The following is a 16,425-nucleotide window of genomic DNA, read 5'->3' on the forward strand; positions in this document are numbered from 1 at the left end:
CTAAGACCAATGAAAGGAAATTAAGGCCAAGCAATAGGGCATCCAAAGCCGTTGCCTTCAAAGGCCTTGTATTCATTCAAATCGTTAATACATTTTAAACTGTAAATGAATTTTTATTCAAAAAATCATCCTTAACCCATAAGTTGCACAAATAAGCAACAAGATACTATATGCCAATTTCATTCAGGGTTCCCACAGAAATTTGAAAACACAATTCCATGACTTTTCCATGACTAAATTGTTGCTTTCCATGACTTCCCGGGAATGTAGAATTTTGGATGGCAAAAAAAATCTGGGGAAAATGGAAATCATGAACACCAATTATAATAGCAGAGTATGAGAGTTGCGAGACACGACAAACTGGAAAGCTGCCATAGCCAAGAGGTAAATGTAATACCATGACTTTTCACAAATTTTCCAAATTCCCTGACTTTCCATGACCACAAAATTTTCCATGACTGTGGGAACCCTGTCATTGCGAGCTGTATATAACTTTATCTTCTACTGGAATGCGGGGGACATGCTTATCTGAAGAAACGGCTTATCTTCCATAATAGATGGACCAGATAGGAAAGGATGACAACCTGTTTTCATCAACGAGCGCTAGTCACCTGAAATCTATTATCCAGTTAATGAAAGAATATCAAGAGTTACGAGCGGGCTTCACGCATCAGAATGCCATCACCAATGATGCGTTAAACTGATAAATAAAGTCTTTCAGCAACATTTTTGTGTTTAAGTCAATGGGATATGAGAGGGAATCAAAGACTGTTGCAGAGGAATGAAATCCCCCCCCCCCCTTTTTGCAACAAAAAAAGTACATTCCAATTAAACTCTTAAAAATTATCATTGAATGAATTCTAGCCATACCAGCAAGTCGAGGTAAAGAGGTGTTGTGGATATGTCTCCGAACTATAGACATATCCAGATTCAATTATGTCTTATGAAAAGGCATTGATCTACAATTGCCACACTTGACCCAGGTGAGGTAAATGGGTACCCAGGAGTTTATTCCTTGAAATGCTAAAATGTGCAACCATGCGAAAGCAGGAATAATAAGATACTTTGTCAAAAGTCACAGCCAAGTCTTTCTCGCAGGATTCCTGTGCCAGGATTCCTGCCATCTTTACCAAATCCTGACATTTGAGCATAAACAAAATAATGGAGAATGTGCACAGTAAACAAAAATTATACAACGCTGTTTACTATATGAACCTTACAGTAATTGTTTAAACAGTTTAAACAAGTGTTTAAATCTTAAGCAACAAAGTTTAATTTTCAATATCTAATCTTCAATAAATTAAACATGATTGTTTGAACGGTTAAACAAATACTGTAAGGTTCATTTAGTAAACAGCGTTGTATAAAATCTTAAACAGCGTTTTTACTGTGTGGGAAAGCTGCTATGACAAGACCCAAAGCACCTATATAGCCCTTCTTAGTAGAATTCCTGTAAAAAGACATGACACAGACTCTTGACTTGTTACCTCATATTCAGCACTAGGAAACATTTGTATCAAGCACGGTATAATTGTTGCATAGTTTCATTTATTATCAAATTAAGTATTGGTGTATGTTACTTACTTCATTGAAATTGTCGAAGGGTCCTACGCTAGGCCTGGAGGTACGTGAGTGTCTTGGTGGGTAGCTCTGCTGGATGGCAAGATCTTTGGCATGCTGATGAAGCATCTGTTTAAATTCTTCCTCTGAAATAAAAAACAGATTCAAATTTGAAGAAAATTGTATTAAGATTAAAGAGAGAAGTGCAAGAATTCTAGGTTAAAAGAGAATGACATCATGATTAAATATTAACACAAGTTTTCTACATGTAGGTTAAAAGAGAATAATAATCAGTAAAACATCTATGCAAGCATTGTAGATTACATTCTATTTGATGCTCATGCAACAGTTCTCTTTATAAAGTAGAATATTGTGTAAATCCTTAGTCGTATTTATTTCAAGTTTTTTTGGCTTAGATAATTCAGCATTAACACAAGTATTATATGTTAAAAAGCAAAAAGTTTTATGATTAAATAATTTAAATAAGCAAAAAATTATAATAAAACATGGATGAAAAATATAAAAATACCGAGAACAATGAAAACACATACTCAAAGATGCCAAGGTCAAGTGCCCCTTAGGTTAGAAAAAAAAAGGTTTGTCATGTACATAAATAACGACAATGAATGCAGAGACGTCAACAAGGTTAATACAGGCATAACATGGATCAAACACAAACGTGGAAAGTGAAAAACACATGTCCAAAGAAACCAAGGTCTAGTAATCCTTATGCATCAAAAAGAAAACACATGACTGTCATAAACATTAAGAAAATAAATGTAGGAAATAAGCAAAACAAGAAAAGAAAAAAACAAAAACATGGAAAACACATGCCGATCGAAGCCAGGGTCTAGTAGCCCTTCAGTTCAACAGTCTTAGTTACAACTGCAAATATTTTATGATCCAAAAATACGAGTTGATATAATATAAATCAGAGGCCAAATGATAAATGGATTGAGTTCCTTCATCAAAATCTTCATCATGTTATCTATTACTCTAGTTTTGACTTCATATGTTACGCCTGATATAGCTTGAGGCTCATTCCTCATTAATGTTTTATACACTTGCCTAAAAAAGAAACAATAAAAGTGAATGACAGTGAATACTTCAGAATGATTTAAAAAATAATTATTGTTCAATCCTTTTTCCTTGAATATGCCATTATCAGACCTAAATGTACACTCCAGGCTGAAAATTATGTGATTTGTAACAGATTAGTAAAATCAGAGAAATGAACCAATGAACATTTCATCAAAACTTAAACAAGGAATAAGTTATGACGTTTCACAAAGATTGCATTATTTTGGTGAAACGGATCTATCTGTCCTCATTAATATGCACGGAGCAAGCTGATGATGTCATCTCCCCATTTACTCTTCAGCATTTTATAATGTATTGTCATACTAAAAAATTCAATAACTCCATCTTTGTCTATGAGACTTTGATGGAATTTTCAGTGTTTTAATTGTTGCATTGTGTTGCTTATTCGAGATGTTATCACTTTCAGCTTGGAATACCACTTTAAAGGCCTATCATGGCCACATCAATACTTTCAGATTTGATAGTCTTAAAGACATATTAGGGAGTTTTCGCATTTACTAAAGGGAAACGCTCTACAATGCATTGATTCTTTTGAAAATGCAATTAAAATCGCAATGGAGAGCTGAAAGGCTTTTGTCAAAAGTTGGTGGACTGGGACAACAGATCGTCCGAAGATTTGCACCGGACGAACAATTGCAATTATGTTGTCCAGAGTCAAGAGATTCCTTTTCTGTCCCGGTTAACCAACTTTCAACAAAAGACTCTCAGCTCTCCATTGTGATTTGACTTGCATTTTCAAAGGAATCGGTGTGTTGTATAGTTTCCCCGTGGTAAATGCGAAAAGTTCGGAATATTCTACCAAAGTAACAATTACTTCAGGATTTAATCAATTTTGTGAAAGAAATAGACTTGTAGAGTAACAGATGAAAATGGATTTAGCTTTGAGGAAGTTTCCTGATACTCTGTTAGGACAAGAGTTGCTGGCATCAAGTTAGTACACAGAACTGACCGCAAAAAAGTTTTGCTGGAAAACTTTCAAAACAAGGAACAGTAAATTACCCAAATTTTCTGGGAAATAGAACAAGTCATTTGAAGAGCTTTATCGCAAATGGTGGATAATTCTGTCTCAAGTAATAGCTTTGGCCAAATACATTTTGTTGTATGAAATGGAAGTATCATTATTTCTTGTTATAAATGTACAAGATAAAATATATATGTGTTCCAAAAGATAATTCAGAACCAGCCACTATAATATCTGGCCACATTACAAATCAATTTGAATGCCATGATCATTGACCATAAATTTTTCATAATCTGAAAGGGTTACTTTTGATCATTTGAATCAGTCATCAACTGTGGTGATTTTGGGGAGGGGGAGGGAGAGATGGGAAGGAGGAGAAAAACAAGTAAAAGAGTACCCCCCCCTGAACATAAGACCTACACACATACCCCTTTCCTCAATTCCTCCACAAACAATCTGCATCAGAATATCTATATGTAAATGAAAATTGCCCTATTTCCCAAATAATCCATCCTATCCTTCACAAGGAAAAATATAATTAAACTTTGTTGTAGCATATCGGTATTTCAATAAAAATGCAATTTTCAACATTAAAAGAAATACTACTTGAAAACGTTGTTTTTTATTTGTACACTATATTCTACTTCTTATTACCAGGTATTATCACATTTAAGACAAAGCTATTCAAATTGAGTGGATTTGGTTTCAACTCAAAGACTTAAAGGTCTTTAGTGTGATTGTTCTAGATTTCAAACTCAGGTTCAGAACACTCCCGAAAGAGCTCCTCAATTTGAGCATTCTTTGTTGCAGACTAAGATTTATCACGTTCAGGAGAAACCTTTTAGTTCTGAATGTTCTGTTAAAGACTCAGATCTATCAAATTTGAGTAAAGATCTCCAATTTGAGCAATCTTGGTTTCAGACTCAAGAGTAAGCACATTTAGGGCAAAGATGATAGTTTAAGGAGATCTATTTTAAGCTCAGAATTATCAAATTTGAGCTTTTATGCTTTCCAATATGAACACTGTTGTTTCAGACTTTAGTTTTTGGTTTTGAGTATCAGACTTTGGTTTTAATCTACAATTCATTATAGTTGAGCTGAAGCTCTTGACTTTGAGAATTTTAGGTTTTCAGACTCAAATTTATCATATCTTCAAGAGTCTTACTGGCTTCAGACTCAAATCTATTGCATTTGAGACAGGGTTCTTCAATAATGTTCTTGGTTTCAGACTCAAAATCATCACAATTTAATTTTGAATCTTCTTGGTTATATACTTAGATTTGCCAATTTGAAACAAATCCTCAATTTCGAGCATTCTTTGTTTCAAACCCCTTTTTTAAATTGCATATGAGATGAAACTCTTCACTTTGAACATTTTTTTCTCCCACTTGTTTAAGACTTTTGTTTCAGATTGAGATTAATCACATTTGAGACAAAGCTCTTCAATTCTAGAACCAATGTTAGAACTGAGGTTGTGAAAGGCTAGCTGACCTGCTTCAATGTCAGTCTCTGGTACGGAAGGATTAGAAGGAACAGAGAGACTATCTGTCTGCCTAGAGTCAGTCTTTGAAGATGAAGAAGACATGCAATCCTCGACAGCTGATTGAACAAAGCAATACTTAAACCACTAAAACTACTCGGCAACTTCACAACTAAAAAGCTTTGTTACTAGAGTCCCAGGGTCTGATGATTAAAGTAACTTTGCTATTCAATTCCCTGATTTTTTTTAAATTCTGATTAGCTATGTAGCATTGTAACAATGGTAGTTACCAACAGTGATGTACCTTGGGGGTTGTTAAAGGGGTTCAACCCCCCCCCCTAAATTTTTATTATTTTTTTTGCTTGTCAATTTTTTTTGGGTAGGAACGACCTAAATTTGGTGGTGAAGACCTTTTTTTTGGGGGGGGGGGTTGTCAACATTTCATTCAGCTTGAACCCCCTCCCCTTTAAAAAATCCTGCGTATGCTACTGGTTACCAAGTTGCTACAGGGGTAAAATTTCATGCAGCGGGGCCCATACATAGCATTTTTTCATTTTGAACTGAACTAGTGCCATGTAGCTACATTAGCCAGTGCTTACATGAAGGCACTTTACTTCTAGTATAAACTGAAATAATAAAAACTGGAGATTTATAATTTTGTCACAAAAGCAAACAAGTTGCTACCAAGGGGTGTCTCACAAAGAATGTACTTGTTACTTAAAATGATTCTTGATTGGGCATTGTATACACCGCATGACCACATTTAACAGTAGGGGACATGCTCTGCCACATATTAATCAACGACATTATGGATCAAATATGATGTGCACAATGGTGATTAAGCAGGACTTTAAGTCACACTTAAACTATCTGTAAAACAGCCCCAAGATATAATTACTGTGTCTCTTTTCCTAGCGATACCCTTTGAGAAAACGAAATCCTCTCTTGACGAAGACTTCATCAAAACCCTGTCGGTCCCCATTTGACTCTAGATTAGAATGATGTATGAGGGTTGCCAGAGGCCCTTCTTTTATAATATGCAACCCTTCCTGTCTTCAATATCAATATACTGCTAGGCATTGTAGTATCCTAAAAATAGAGGTTCTCCACATATAATATTACACTATGTGGGGAAAAGAATTACATTCTAAGTTTAGGTAGTCTTTGTCCCCACTTTATTTATTATTTATTAATTCATTATTTTGGGGGAGGGAAGGGGGCATAGAACTTAAAATTGCACCGATTACTGCTTTGTGGGGGGAAAGGCATCAAGAGCTCCCAGTGTGGCGTCCGATCTGAATATGGCCATCCTCATATAAAAGATGATATTTTCCCACTTTTTTGAGGGGGGGATTCGCCTAGGCAATATCAATTCTAGTCCAGATTGGCTGTTGATTGAGGGAAGCTCCCATTCCCAAGCTAATGTAAAGGGACTGACTCCTGAATCCCTGAACCTTTGCCAAACAAGTGATGAAAGAGTTGGCACTGGGTCAAAATTAGGGAGTATGTCCCTCTATATTTGGTTGGGAAAGGAAGATTCACTTTATCAATAGCCAGTCTGAACTATATCAATGCAGGCATTCTCCTGAAAGACATTGGATCATTTTCTGTTTCAAGTACACATGTAAGATTAGAGTTCCATGCAATAAAGAATTTAATCTACCTGTTCTGACTTCCAGTAGCTTCTGCCTGCACTCAATGTCAGCCAGGAGTGTTGCAAACGTCCTTGCTGTCTCGAGGGCATTCTTGGTCCCCTTCTCCCTCATGGGGGCCAGGACTAGGATGAAGAAACGGATCTCTTGGCTCGTACGTCCCAAGTTGGCAGGGTGCTTCAGCCTTGCAATGGCCACCTTGCGTCTTTGCAACGATGGCAAGGAGCATCTGCGTGGAAAATAATAGATTAAATGTCAAGAAATGGCGATTCATTATAAGTATAGGTATGGGAGACATGACTAAGATGAAGTAATGGATCTCTTGGCTTGTATAGCCCTTGTTGTCAGGGTGCTTCAGCCTGGCGATGGCCATGTACCTTGCGTCTTTGCATTGATGGCAAGAAGCATCTGAATGAAAATGATAGATAAAAGTAAAGAGTTAAGAGTAAAGTTCACTAACATGAATAAAGGTTATCCGCCAGGTTTGCAAGGAAAACCTTGCTTCTCTGTCAGGATAGTAATAGGGATCTCCAACAGGACAAAAAAATGTCATTAGATTCATCTCTGTCAGCCTGAGGTTTCCAAAATTATCCTGCTATTTGTGATCTGGGCCCCGTCTTACAAAGAGTTGCGATTGATCCGATCAATCGCAACTATGAAAAGCCAGCAAAATCAATTCATGTTTATTCAAAATATTTTCTATTATGTATATTCATGCATTTATTGTTTTCTTGAAAATTTGCTGTGCTTCTCTTTGTTTACAAAAAACATTGTGCTAATTTCCTGTAGAAAAAATTATTATACTGATGGATTTCCATAGAGTTAAGATTGATTGGATCAATCGTAACTCTTTGTAAGATGGGGCCCTGGCATATTATCCTAATCAGAATCATCTCAAGATTATAACTATGTAATAAAGCTTCTGAAGCGTCATCTCCAGAATGTAAGATGCACTCTGGCTTTTGGTGAATTTTAATTTTTTTACAGTACCAGGGAATTGTCCCTGATGGTAGGGTGTCTGAAGCCACACTGAAAAGTGTCAGCATAAAACAGGCTAATTTAGGGGAAAATATGGCACATTTTTTCGGGGAAGTTCAGCCTACTAGAAAAATGTGATCTGAATTGATTATTAACTTGTGTTTGGCATGTATGGAAAGATAAAATTCAGGGGCTTCTTTTGACAGTAAGGACAAGTTTATATGATCATTTTAAATAAGGATTTAGAGATAAATTGCAAACCCTTATTTTTGTGTGTGTTGAGATTGCAATTTCTCCATGCGTTTTCTATGGGAAAATGAAATTTCTGTTTTGCACAAGTTTTTTCACTTTGTCGCAATTTTTCATTGTGATCTGGTTTCCAAATCTTTATAAAAATCATACCATCAGATAGAAAAAATCCTATTGGACTCTTTATGGACAAGTTTTTGGCATTAATAATAAATTTATAATAGCTCTCGGAAGCTAAAAATTTGGATTTGTGTGTGTCCATTTCTTAACTACACAGTCTATGGCAGAGAAATGCTGAAAATTTACCTAATTTCATTCTTCTTTTTTGCAGCCAATAATTGGATTTTTTTCAAAAATGTTACATTTCTGTCAGTCTGAAGGTCATTTCTCTTCAAATTCACAAAGAAAATATGATATTTTCTTGAAATAAGAAAAATAATTTTTTTCTCCAGACACCCTACTGATGGTACCATTTTATCACACCCTATTCAAAGAAGGTGCCTAAGCAGGCTTTTATACTCTCTTACACTGTAAGAATGCTGTTTAAAAAAAGTTAAAGCATGCTGTTTAAGCCTGTCACTCTAACAACAAGTGATTAAACTTTTAAACAATTATTTGACTTTTTTAAACAACCTGTTTAAAAGTTCAAACAACCTGCTTTAAAGTTTAAACAATATAATTTTCAGAGTGACATGCTAAAAAAAGCTTGAAATTTCAAAAATCATTTTCACAGTGTACCAAATGTCACATTCAAAGCTCAAGTGACTAAAGACAGAAGTGCAAATAAAGTTATGTCCAAAGTTGCAAAATCAAATTCATGACATCATAATTAAATTATTATGACATCATTTATGATGAATCATGACATCAAGCGAAATCATTATGCTGTCATTGCTTTGTTCACTAGACTTCATTTTTTTTCTGAGATTTGAAGCATGCAATGTTTCAGTAGCATTCAGTAGGGTGACATTTCTCATCATCTCTAAACACCATGAAAAATGATTCAGAGCTTGTCGCACCATATTGAAAGGAAGTTGAAGGAAATTGTTATTGATCAGTAATTTCGGAGGGATTTGAAAGGCCGCAAGCCATGGAGGAAGAACAACACAGACAGATATAGTCAGGGTAGGAATGACCCTCATGCTGATCACCAAACACACCTGATCCTCTCACCCTACCAAGTAAAGGCGCAGGATTCACACATTTGCTATCTCTACTGTAAACAAGTCAGTCGCCATCCCAGTGATGTCGTGTTACACGAGCCGAGGTTGTGTGCTCATGGGGTAAATAATGGGAGTGACACGTCGTAGTGAGCCAGTGATGAAACACTCTAGACATGCTAGATGAGATAGAGTTGGTGGATTTAAAAAGGTATTTTATCAAGCTGTTCATGAAAGTTACACCTATCGTACTTTGCCTCTTTTAAGACCACATTTGTAACAATCACATCTCATTACATGTTTCCCAAGTTTTTGTTCTCACAGGTCAGACAAAAAAGGTACAAACTTCTCTGCCAATTTCATTTTTACTAAAAATTCATAAATCTATGGTTGGTTTAGTTTTTAATAATTAAAGATCATGTAATTAATGACCAAAATTGTGCTACTAAATTTTTTTTCATCATTGTTGCATTATTTTTTATATAAAAATAAAACAACCTAGGCATCCTAAAGGCAACTATTAATTGAAGAACAATTTCATTTTTCATTTTCCTCAACTCTATAATTCTTTAAGATATTTATTTCATAACAGGACTATAATCTTCATAGCCATAAACATAGATACAAATAACCCAATCATTTCACAGGCAATCAAAATTCGGGAAAATATTTTATTTATTATTTCCTCTACAACCCACTACAATCCATTAAATTATCTTCATCATTAAGACTATTAATCTCAGTACAGACCAAATCATAACCCATGCATCCTATTCAAGGCAACTAAAGTAGGATGTTATGGGCAATATTTCATATATTTTCTGCAAGTCTTTATGGTCCATTAAGCTATCTTCATCAGAATAAAACCTCTTTTTTTCGTAGCCACAAAAAAGTACATAAACACCCTAGGCAATATGCAATTAAGATAAACATTATGGCCAAATATATTTCATCATATTCTATTTCCCACTAGCGATGATAATTTTAAGATATCTTCACCATAATAAAGTCAATGCTACCATGCTTCATTTCCCCCCATTCTTCAAATCTGGATCAATTGTTCAAATCGGTGGCAATTTGTGTCCCTTCTCGATGCCGATTAGTCGCACGTTAAAGAGTGCAGATGATGTATTGGCTTTGGAAATCTCATGTGTAAGGAGCACCTGCTATCGAATGATTCAATTGGTCCTTAATTGCCCCCTTTTCGTTATCCTCTAGTGACCCAACAGCAAATCAGTGAAGAAGAGTAGTCATTTATCAGACTGCTCCACCGGTAGATGGGAGCGGGGGACGTCGCGAAACGGGATTCCGAGCCAATTTCACACGTAGGGAGATATATTTGGCGATATTACTTGATACCCGGGCCCCCATCTGCCGGAGTAAATGACCTGGGAATTAGTCCACTTCGAGCATGAGAGGAAGAGAGACCTGGGAAAATTGTGCTAACACCTTTCTAAAATAGAAATAGAATGGTGAAATTGACTTCTGCATTATCTTTTATTTTCTTCCTTCCAAGTCAAAAACAAAGATTTTGAGAAAAAAAATGTATTATTATTTCCTACCACACAGAAGGTTGTTACTCAGAGTTATGTTTGTTTATTTGTGTGTTTTTTTTTTTGGGGGGGGGACTTAGAGTGCTCCATGACGATGTGGTAAAATGCCTTTTCACTTTACGGAAAATAAGAAGTTGAATCGAGAATAAGGCTTTGTTGTTTTCAGAATCTGTAGTTGTTACTAAATCTTTTGATATTAATATCTCAAAAGAAAGATATGCCCTTTTGGATTTATTTGCTAACCTTCGATATGTGGCATGTTTAAAGGTTGGAAGTGCTACTTATACAGTTCATATGGGTAGTCTTTCATGAAACAAAAAATAAGTGAATTTTTACTGATAAATTTGCTCTGAGCCAATCAGATGCAAGGATTTTAGTACCAGGGTAGCTTGTAATATTCAGTGGAAATCACTGTGCATTTGTTTCATAAAATTCTTCCCAGGTTAGCCAAGGGACCAAACCATCCATTCGCACTTCTGACTAATAGCACATTGCATAGATTGAACACCCTCCTATCTCCCAGCAGCTAAAATGGAATGAAATATTCATCAATATCTATTCTGAACCAATATGGTACTAGAGGGAATTACACATGAATTACATCTTGTTTTAAAATGTTCAAGTTATCTCATAATGGGGAGATTACTTCATGAATAACTAGTGTTTGGGGTAATGGAATGGAACTATAAAAAGAAAATTCTATCAATTTTGAACCCCTCATTTGCATATCACCCAGGTGATAACTGCTTAGTGAAATTAAAGAAAACTCTGAAGTTTCTTATATCTCTATATAATTTTGTTTGGAGTATCAGTAATGCACTAAAATGGATTGATTTTTCTCTACTTATTCAAATAAACCTATTGCTGAGGAGAATTTGGATTTAATTTTCAAACACCTGACAATCTTTTTCATAACTAGACAAAACTGGTATTTTTTCATGATAATGTGTCACATACATATACTTTGTTTTCTTTAAAGCTGAAAGGAATAATTGCCAGCTCAACAAAAGGTACTATACAACAGAAACTAAGAGAAAAATATCAGAAAAGTAGAAATTAATCCAATCAATTTAAGTGAATAATTGTTAATGATAGAAAAAATGGAAGAATACATGAGACTGATTTCTTTATGTAAATGCAGTAGAAATCATGATATAAGACCACGTAAAATAGAAATTACAATAACCTTGCCTAAGTAGAGGAGAAGAAAGCTTAATGATCATTATTCAAGCTTTAAAAAAGGTATAATCATTGCTTCTGTTAAATTCAATAGATACTAATCAAAAGAAAAAATATATAAGAAAAGAAATAGAAATTAATTTAAGTGAATAAACTGAAAGAAAAATTTGCTTTCAGATATAATAACATAGGTCAAAGTAATCTAACTCATCACACATAGCTCAAGCAATAGATATCTAGACGTCTGTGACATGATGTTACAACTGAACTTGTTTGCACTAGCATTAACACACAGGGGCAGTCTTAGTACTTTGCCGAGTGGGACATGCTCAGGCGCAGATGCAGGGGGGAGGCAGCGGACCTTGCCTCCCTAGCCAAATTTGTAAACTTTTCTGTCAATTTTTTTTAATGGGGAAATGCTCTCATGAGTTTGCTTTTCAAGTAAAAAAACAATATTCCCCCCTCCACCTCCCACGTTTTGGTAAATCCTTGATCGGCCCCTGAATATAATGCTCCTCAATTTGCTGAAACTAACTCTATAAATGTACCATAGAGAGAAGATATTCAGACATACTCATAGATAGAGGTCATATTAATCTAACCATTGTGTACTGCCCAAGCCATGGCGGTATACATGTTGGCCTGTAGTGTACAAAAAATTCATAACCATGACTCTATGATGTGGCATACTATTATCACTGATATCTATTAAATTTATTGTATTTGCTATCTTTAATATTTATCTAATATGGAGATTCAGGAATTAAAAAAAAGTTTGAATTAAGTATTTCTCAAATTTGTTGAAATTAGTGGAAATATTCTTAACCTGAAAAACAAAATATGTTTTTTAAGTCTGATATCTTCAATTATGATTAAAAAAAAGCCACATATCTTATTTAAAAAGAAAGAAATCAAGGATACAATACCACATAGAATTCACAAAAAGTACACCAATACACAATGATACATGTATGCAGCTTTTATGATTAAGCAATATACATGTATGGTAGAGATTAATTTAAATGTCAAAGTCATTGCTTCATGACCTTCTACCTGATAGACTGTCCTGTATATCACTGTCTACCATCAATATTACTAATGACCTTCAAACTTGATTAGAGTTCTTCAGTGCAAATGCTTTTGACAAATTATTGGATGAATTGAATATTACTGCCCAGTCTGTATTGTGCAGCTTGTACACGACTGCATGTAGTTACCTATTAAAACAACTTGTTATCAAAAGGATGTGAACGAATGAATGAAACAAGCCCATAACGGATTGAATTGATATTTATTCATGGATGATCAATATTTATATGTAATATCATTTTAATAATAATTATTTATCAGGATTTCTTTATAATAAAACCTTGTTTCTCCAGACTTTGTGACTTCAATTTTCATTTGTTTAATCTTTCTACAAATGCTGATTAAATTTTGAAATACTAATGCCAAACCTAATACTTAAAACTTGACATCACATTATCTAAAATTACAGATATGTTTTGCCAAGTGAATTGCAATCCTTCCTATATCTAAAAGTAGATTTTGCATTTACCTCTGAATAAAAATAGTGAACTCTTCAAGCTACATAAACGTGAATACAGGAAATGTAATGAATAATCCCGAGTTCATACATGTACTATTAACTGGGGGGGGGGGGGGGAGGCTTCCTCGTGCCTCATCAATCCCCCCATCTTGTAAAAAAACTGGTTGCAGAGAACTTTCTCCCCTCCCAGATGATTGATCAAGGGGTCCAGGGGGAAAAATGGAAGAGAGCGACCTTGATAATGATTTGATGAGGTACAGCTGTTTTCAATGAATGTGTACATGTACAAAATGTGCTGCACAGATGGCACGCCATTCAGAGCTATGTTATACCCCTTTCATAAACCCAATAAAACCTATCCTCCAATTAGCCGCCTAAGAGTAATGCGGATAATTCAATAAAAATTGCGTTCACAAACTCCGAAAATTATCCGCATTATTTTTACGAGCGCCCGTCCTGAAAAAGGCGGATAATCGTCATGACAACTGGACACGCCCCCTCCGATGCGGTTGTGTTGGAAAAGGGTGACCTTGTGACCGCACCATGGCAATTATCCGCATTATTTGGAAATACGTTCATAAACTCAAAATCTTGTCCCGATGCCGCTATTATGCGGATAATAGCAGCATCAGAATAATGCGGATAACTCTTGTCCTCCTCTGATTTTACGACCAAATTATGCTGCTATTAGCCGCATAATTTGGTTTTATTGGGTTTATGAAAGGGGTATAATATTGCCTTGTGAGCCCGATGTTAACAATTGTTCATAATATTCATAATTTCTTCACAAGTTACAGTCTGTGGTTGCAGTTCACAGACATATAAGAATAGTTGGATAGGAAAGAAATAAAAGAAAGAGACTACATTCTGCAAACAAACAATAGTCTGAATGTTTATGATAAAGAAAGTGCAGTGATGAATGAAGAATACTTACAATGCGCATATCCATGACTGATCATAGTCAAAGCCACCACCTTCACTTGTACTGGTGCCCTGCACGGTCTTTGCAAGTACGTGAACTGGAATAAGAAGAGCAAAGAAATATGATCAATTATCTCACTTTCGTTCATTTACTTTCCATATTTAAAATGAGAAGATAAGAAAACAAGCATTGAAATCACACCAAACCAAATTCAAAGGGTAAACATGATAAAATATTAGAAAGTTTCATAATAAAAAAAGAAAACCTGGACATGGGGGTGTAACCAAATGTCACAGAGGCTTATCAAGGCTATTTGCCATATATTATAAGTTACAAAGATAGGAGAGAACAAATAAGTTTAAATGCTATAAATTTCCACCCTTTCATGTATTAGAATATAGAAAGAAAAATCATTGAAAATAAGAGAAGGACAAAGTGACTTAATGGGATAGAAAGAAATAAAATGGGATTCAAAATTTGATTGCACTATAAGACACAAGACAAATTTGTTCACAGGTGTATAGAGGGTATCAAATTTGTTTGAGTTCTGAATGCTAAAGTATATTTGTCTACTGCTATGCCTGAGATTAGAACACAGAAAAAGTTCGAATGGACAGTTTCTTGAATATCACCTACTAAAGGTGCTTTCAGACAGACTTGAAAACTGTGAATACCTGGTATTCTCTCATCAGGAAATCTACCCGTATCTACTCCTATAAATTTTGCCAATATGATAGCAAATTGTTTGTTATAACCCTGTAGAGAACATTGCCTGATTAGTAGGCAGTTCAAAACATATGGGAACTTTCACAGAGATTTTTCAAAGGCATCTGCTATTCTTCATATTGAAAAGCAAATTATGAGAACTTCCCATAACTGGACCTGGATATGGGTCCCCCCTCTCTATTTAATAATACTGAATCCTCATTTTTTTCTCCCCCTGCAAAACAACCCCCCCCCCCCTGGGAAAAACTTCTCCCCCTTCAACACATATATCTCCCTCCCTTCACCTGTCTTCTATGCTTTCCTAATCTTTCCTTTCAACTCCCTTCTTTCTCTCTCTCTTTCACTTTGTCATAAAAGGGATTCCCCCTGATGTAATGAACATTCTCATAAAAGCAGAATAAGAAAAACATATCAATAAATTCCACCTCCTAGCTTTAATAGTTAAAACGAGAAAGAAAAAGAAAGAGAACAGGAGTAATTATTAAACAGGTATTAGATAGGGAGGTGATAACTCACTTCATAATAGCAACATCATGACAAATTTAGTCACACCTCTCAAAGAGATTTGTTTAGATGTACTGCAGTATCTGAGCAACTTTTAAGCTGTTTGAGGGTATATAGTTTTACAAAAACGAATACTAATTATTACTTCTAAAGACAACAAGAAGCCATCTCCAGTTATAATTTTCATTTTTCATACAATATCTTAAATCTATCATGATATTAGTAATAAAAAACAGAGGAAGGTTTCTGGGTGACTTGAACAGAATACAATTTGTATCTTTTGCTGTAAAATGAGCCACAAAAAATGTCAACAAATTTGTTTTCATTTTCACTGTCGTCCTGCCGGTAGTTTTTTTACTCTGCACTAGCACACCTAGCGGCTAAATTTCCATTATGCTGATAACAAAAAAAATCATGTTATCAAGAAGACAGAGGAAAATGACAGGGGAAAAGGTCTAATTGGAGCAGGAAAAAAAGGGGTAGCTAGCCCATCCTGTCCGGGCATCATGATGATCTTACACATTGCCATCAATCAAGCTACTCAGTTTCTCTTGACGTCATTAAGGGGGTGCATTCCAACAGAGGGGTGCTTGGTTTGTACCCACTGCCTAATATTGCACAGCAAGTGGGAATATTTCTAACCAACGGTTGATAAGGTTAATTCATATATTAACCAACCTAATCACGGTAGAGAAAGAATGTTGGTGATAGAGCTATGTTAACTAGCATGATCTAATGCCCTTCTTGTGTTGAAGTATGATGTATGTTGTATACACTGAATAATGAATAAGATTTTGGTTGGTAAACATATGAACTTAACAACTAAGCACTAATATCGCTTTTTAAATGTG

The 16,425-nt window shown here is 35.1% G+C and overlaps 1 protein-coding gene across 1 annotated transcript in view; it reads right to left on the minus strand.

Annotated features, from left to right (window-relative positions):
• LOC129271998 (solute carrier family 4 member 11-like) overlaps positions 1-16,103 on the minus strand; it is a 44,317-nt gene extending 28,214 nt beyond the window's left edge. The window contains exons 1-5 of the mRNA XM_064107062.1: positions 16,094-16,103; positions 14,357-14,441; positions 6,766-6,983; positions 5,114-5,221; positions 1,585-1,706 (exon numbers count right to left, since the gene is read on the minus strand). Coding sequence (XP_063963132.1) covers positions 1,585-1,706; positions 5,114-5,221; positions 6,766-6,983; positions 14,357-14,441; positions 16,094-16,103 — 543 coding nt within the window. The remainder of the gene's footprint in view (positions 1-1,584; positions 1,707-5,113; positions 5,222-6,765; positions 6,984-14,356; positions 14,442-16,093) is intronic.
• Between the last annotated feature and the right edge of the window lie 322 nt (positions 16,104-16,425).

The sequence above is a fragment of the Lytechinus pictus genome, chromosome 11, assembly GCF_037042905.1.
Source record: "Lytechinus pictus isolate F3 Inbred chromosome 11, Lp3.0, whole genome shotgun sequence".
NCBI classification, from domain to species: domain Eukaryota; kingdom Metazoa; phylum Echinodermata; class Echinoidea; order Temnopleuroida; family Toxopneustidae; genus Lytechinus; species Lytechinus pictus.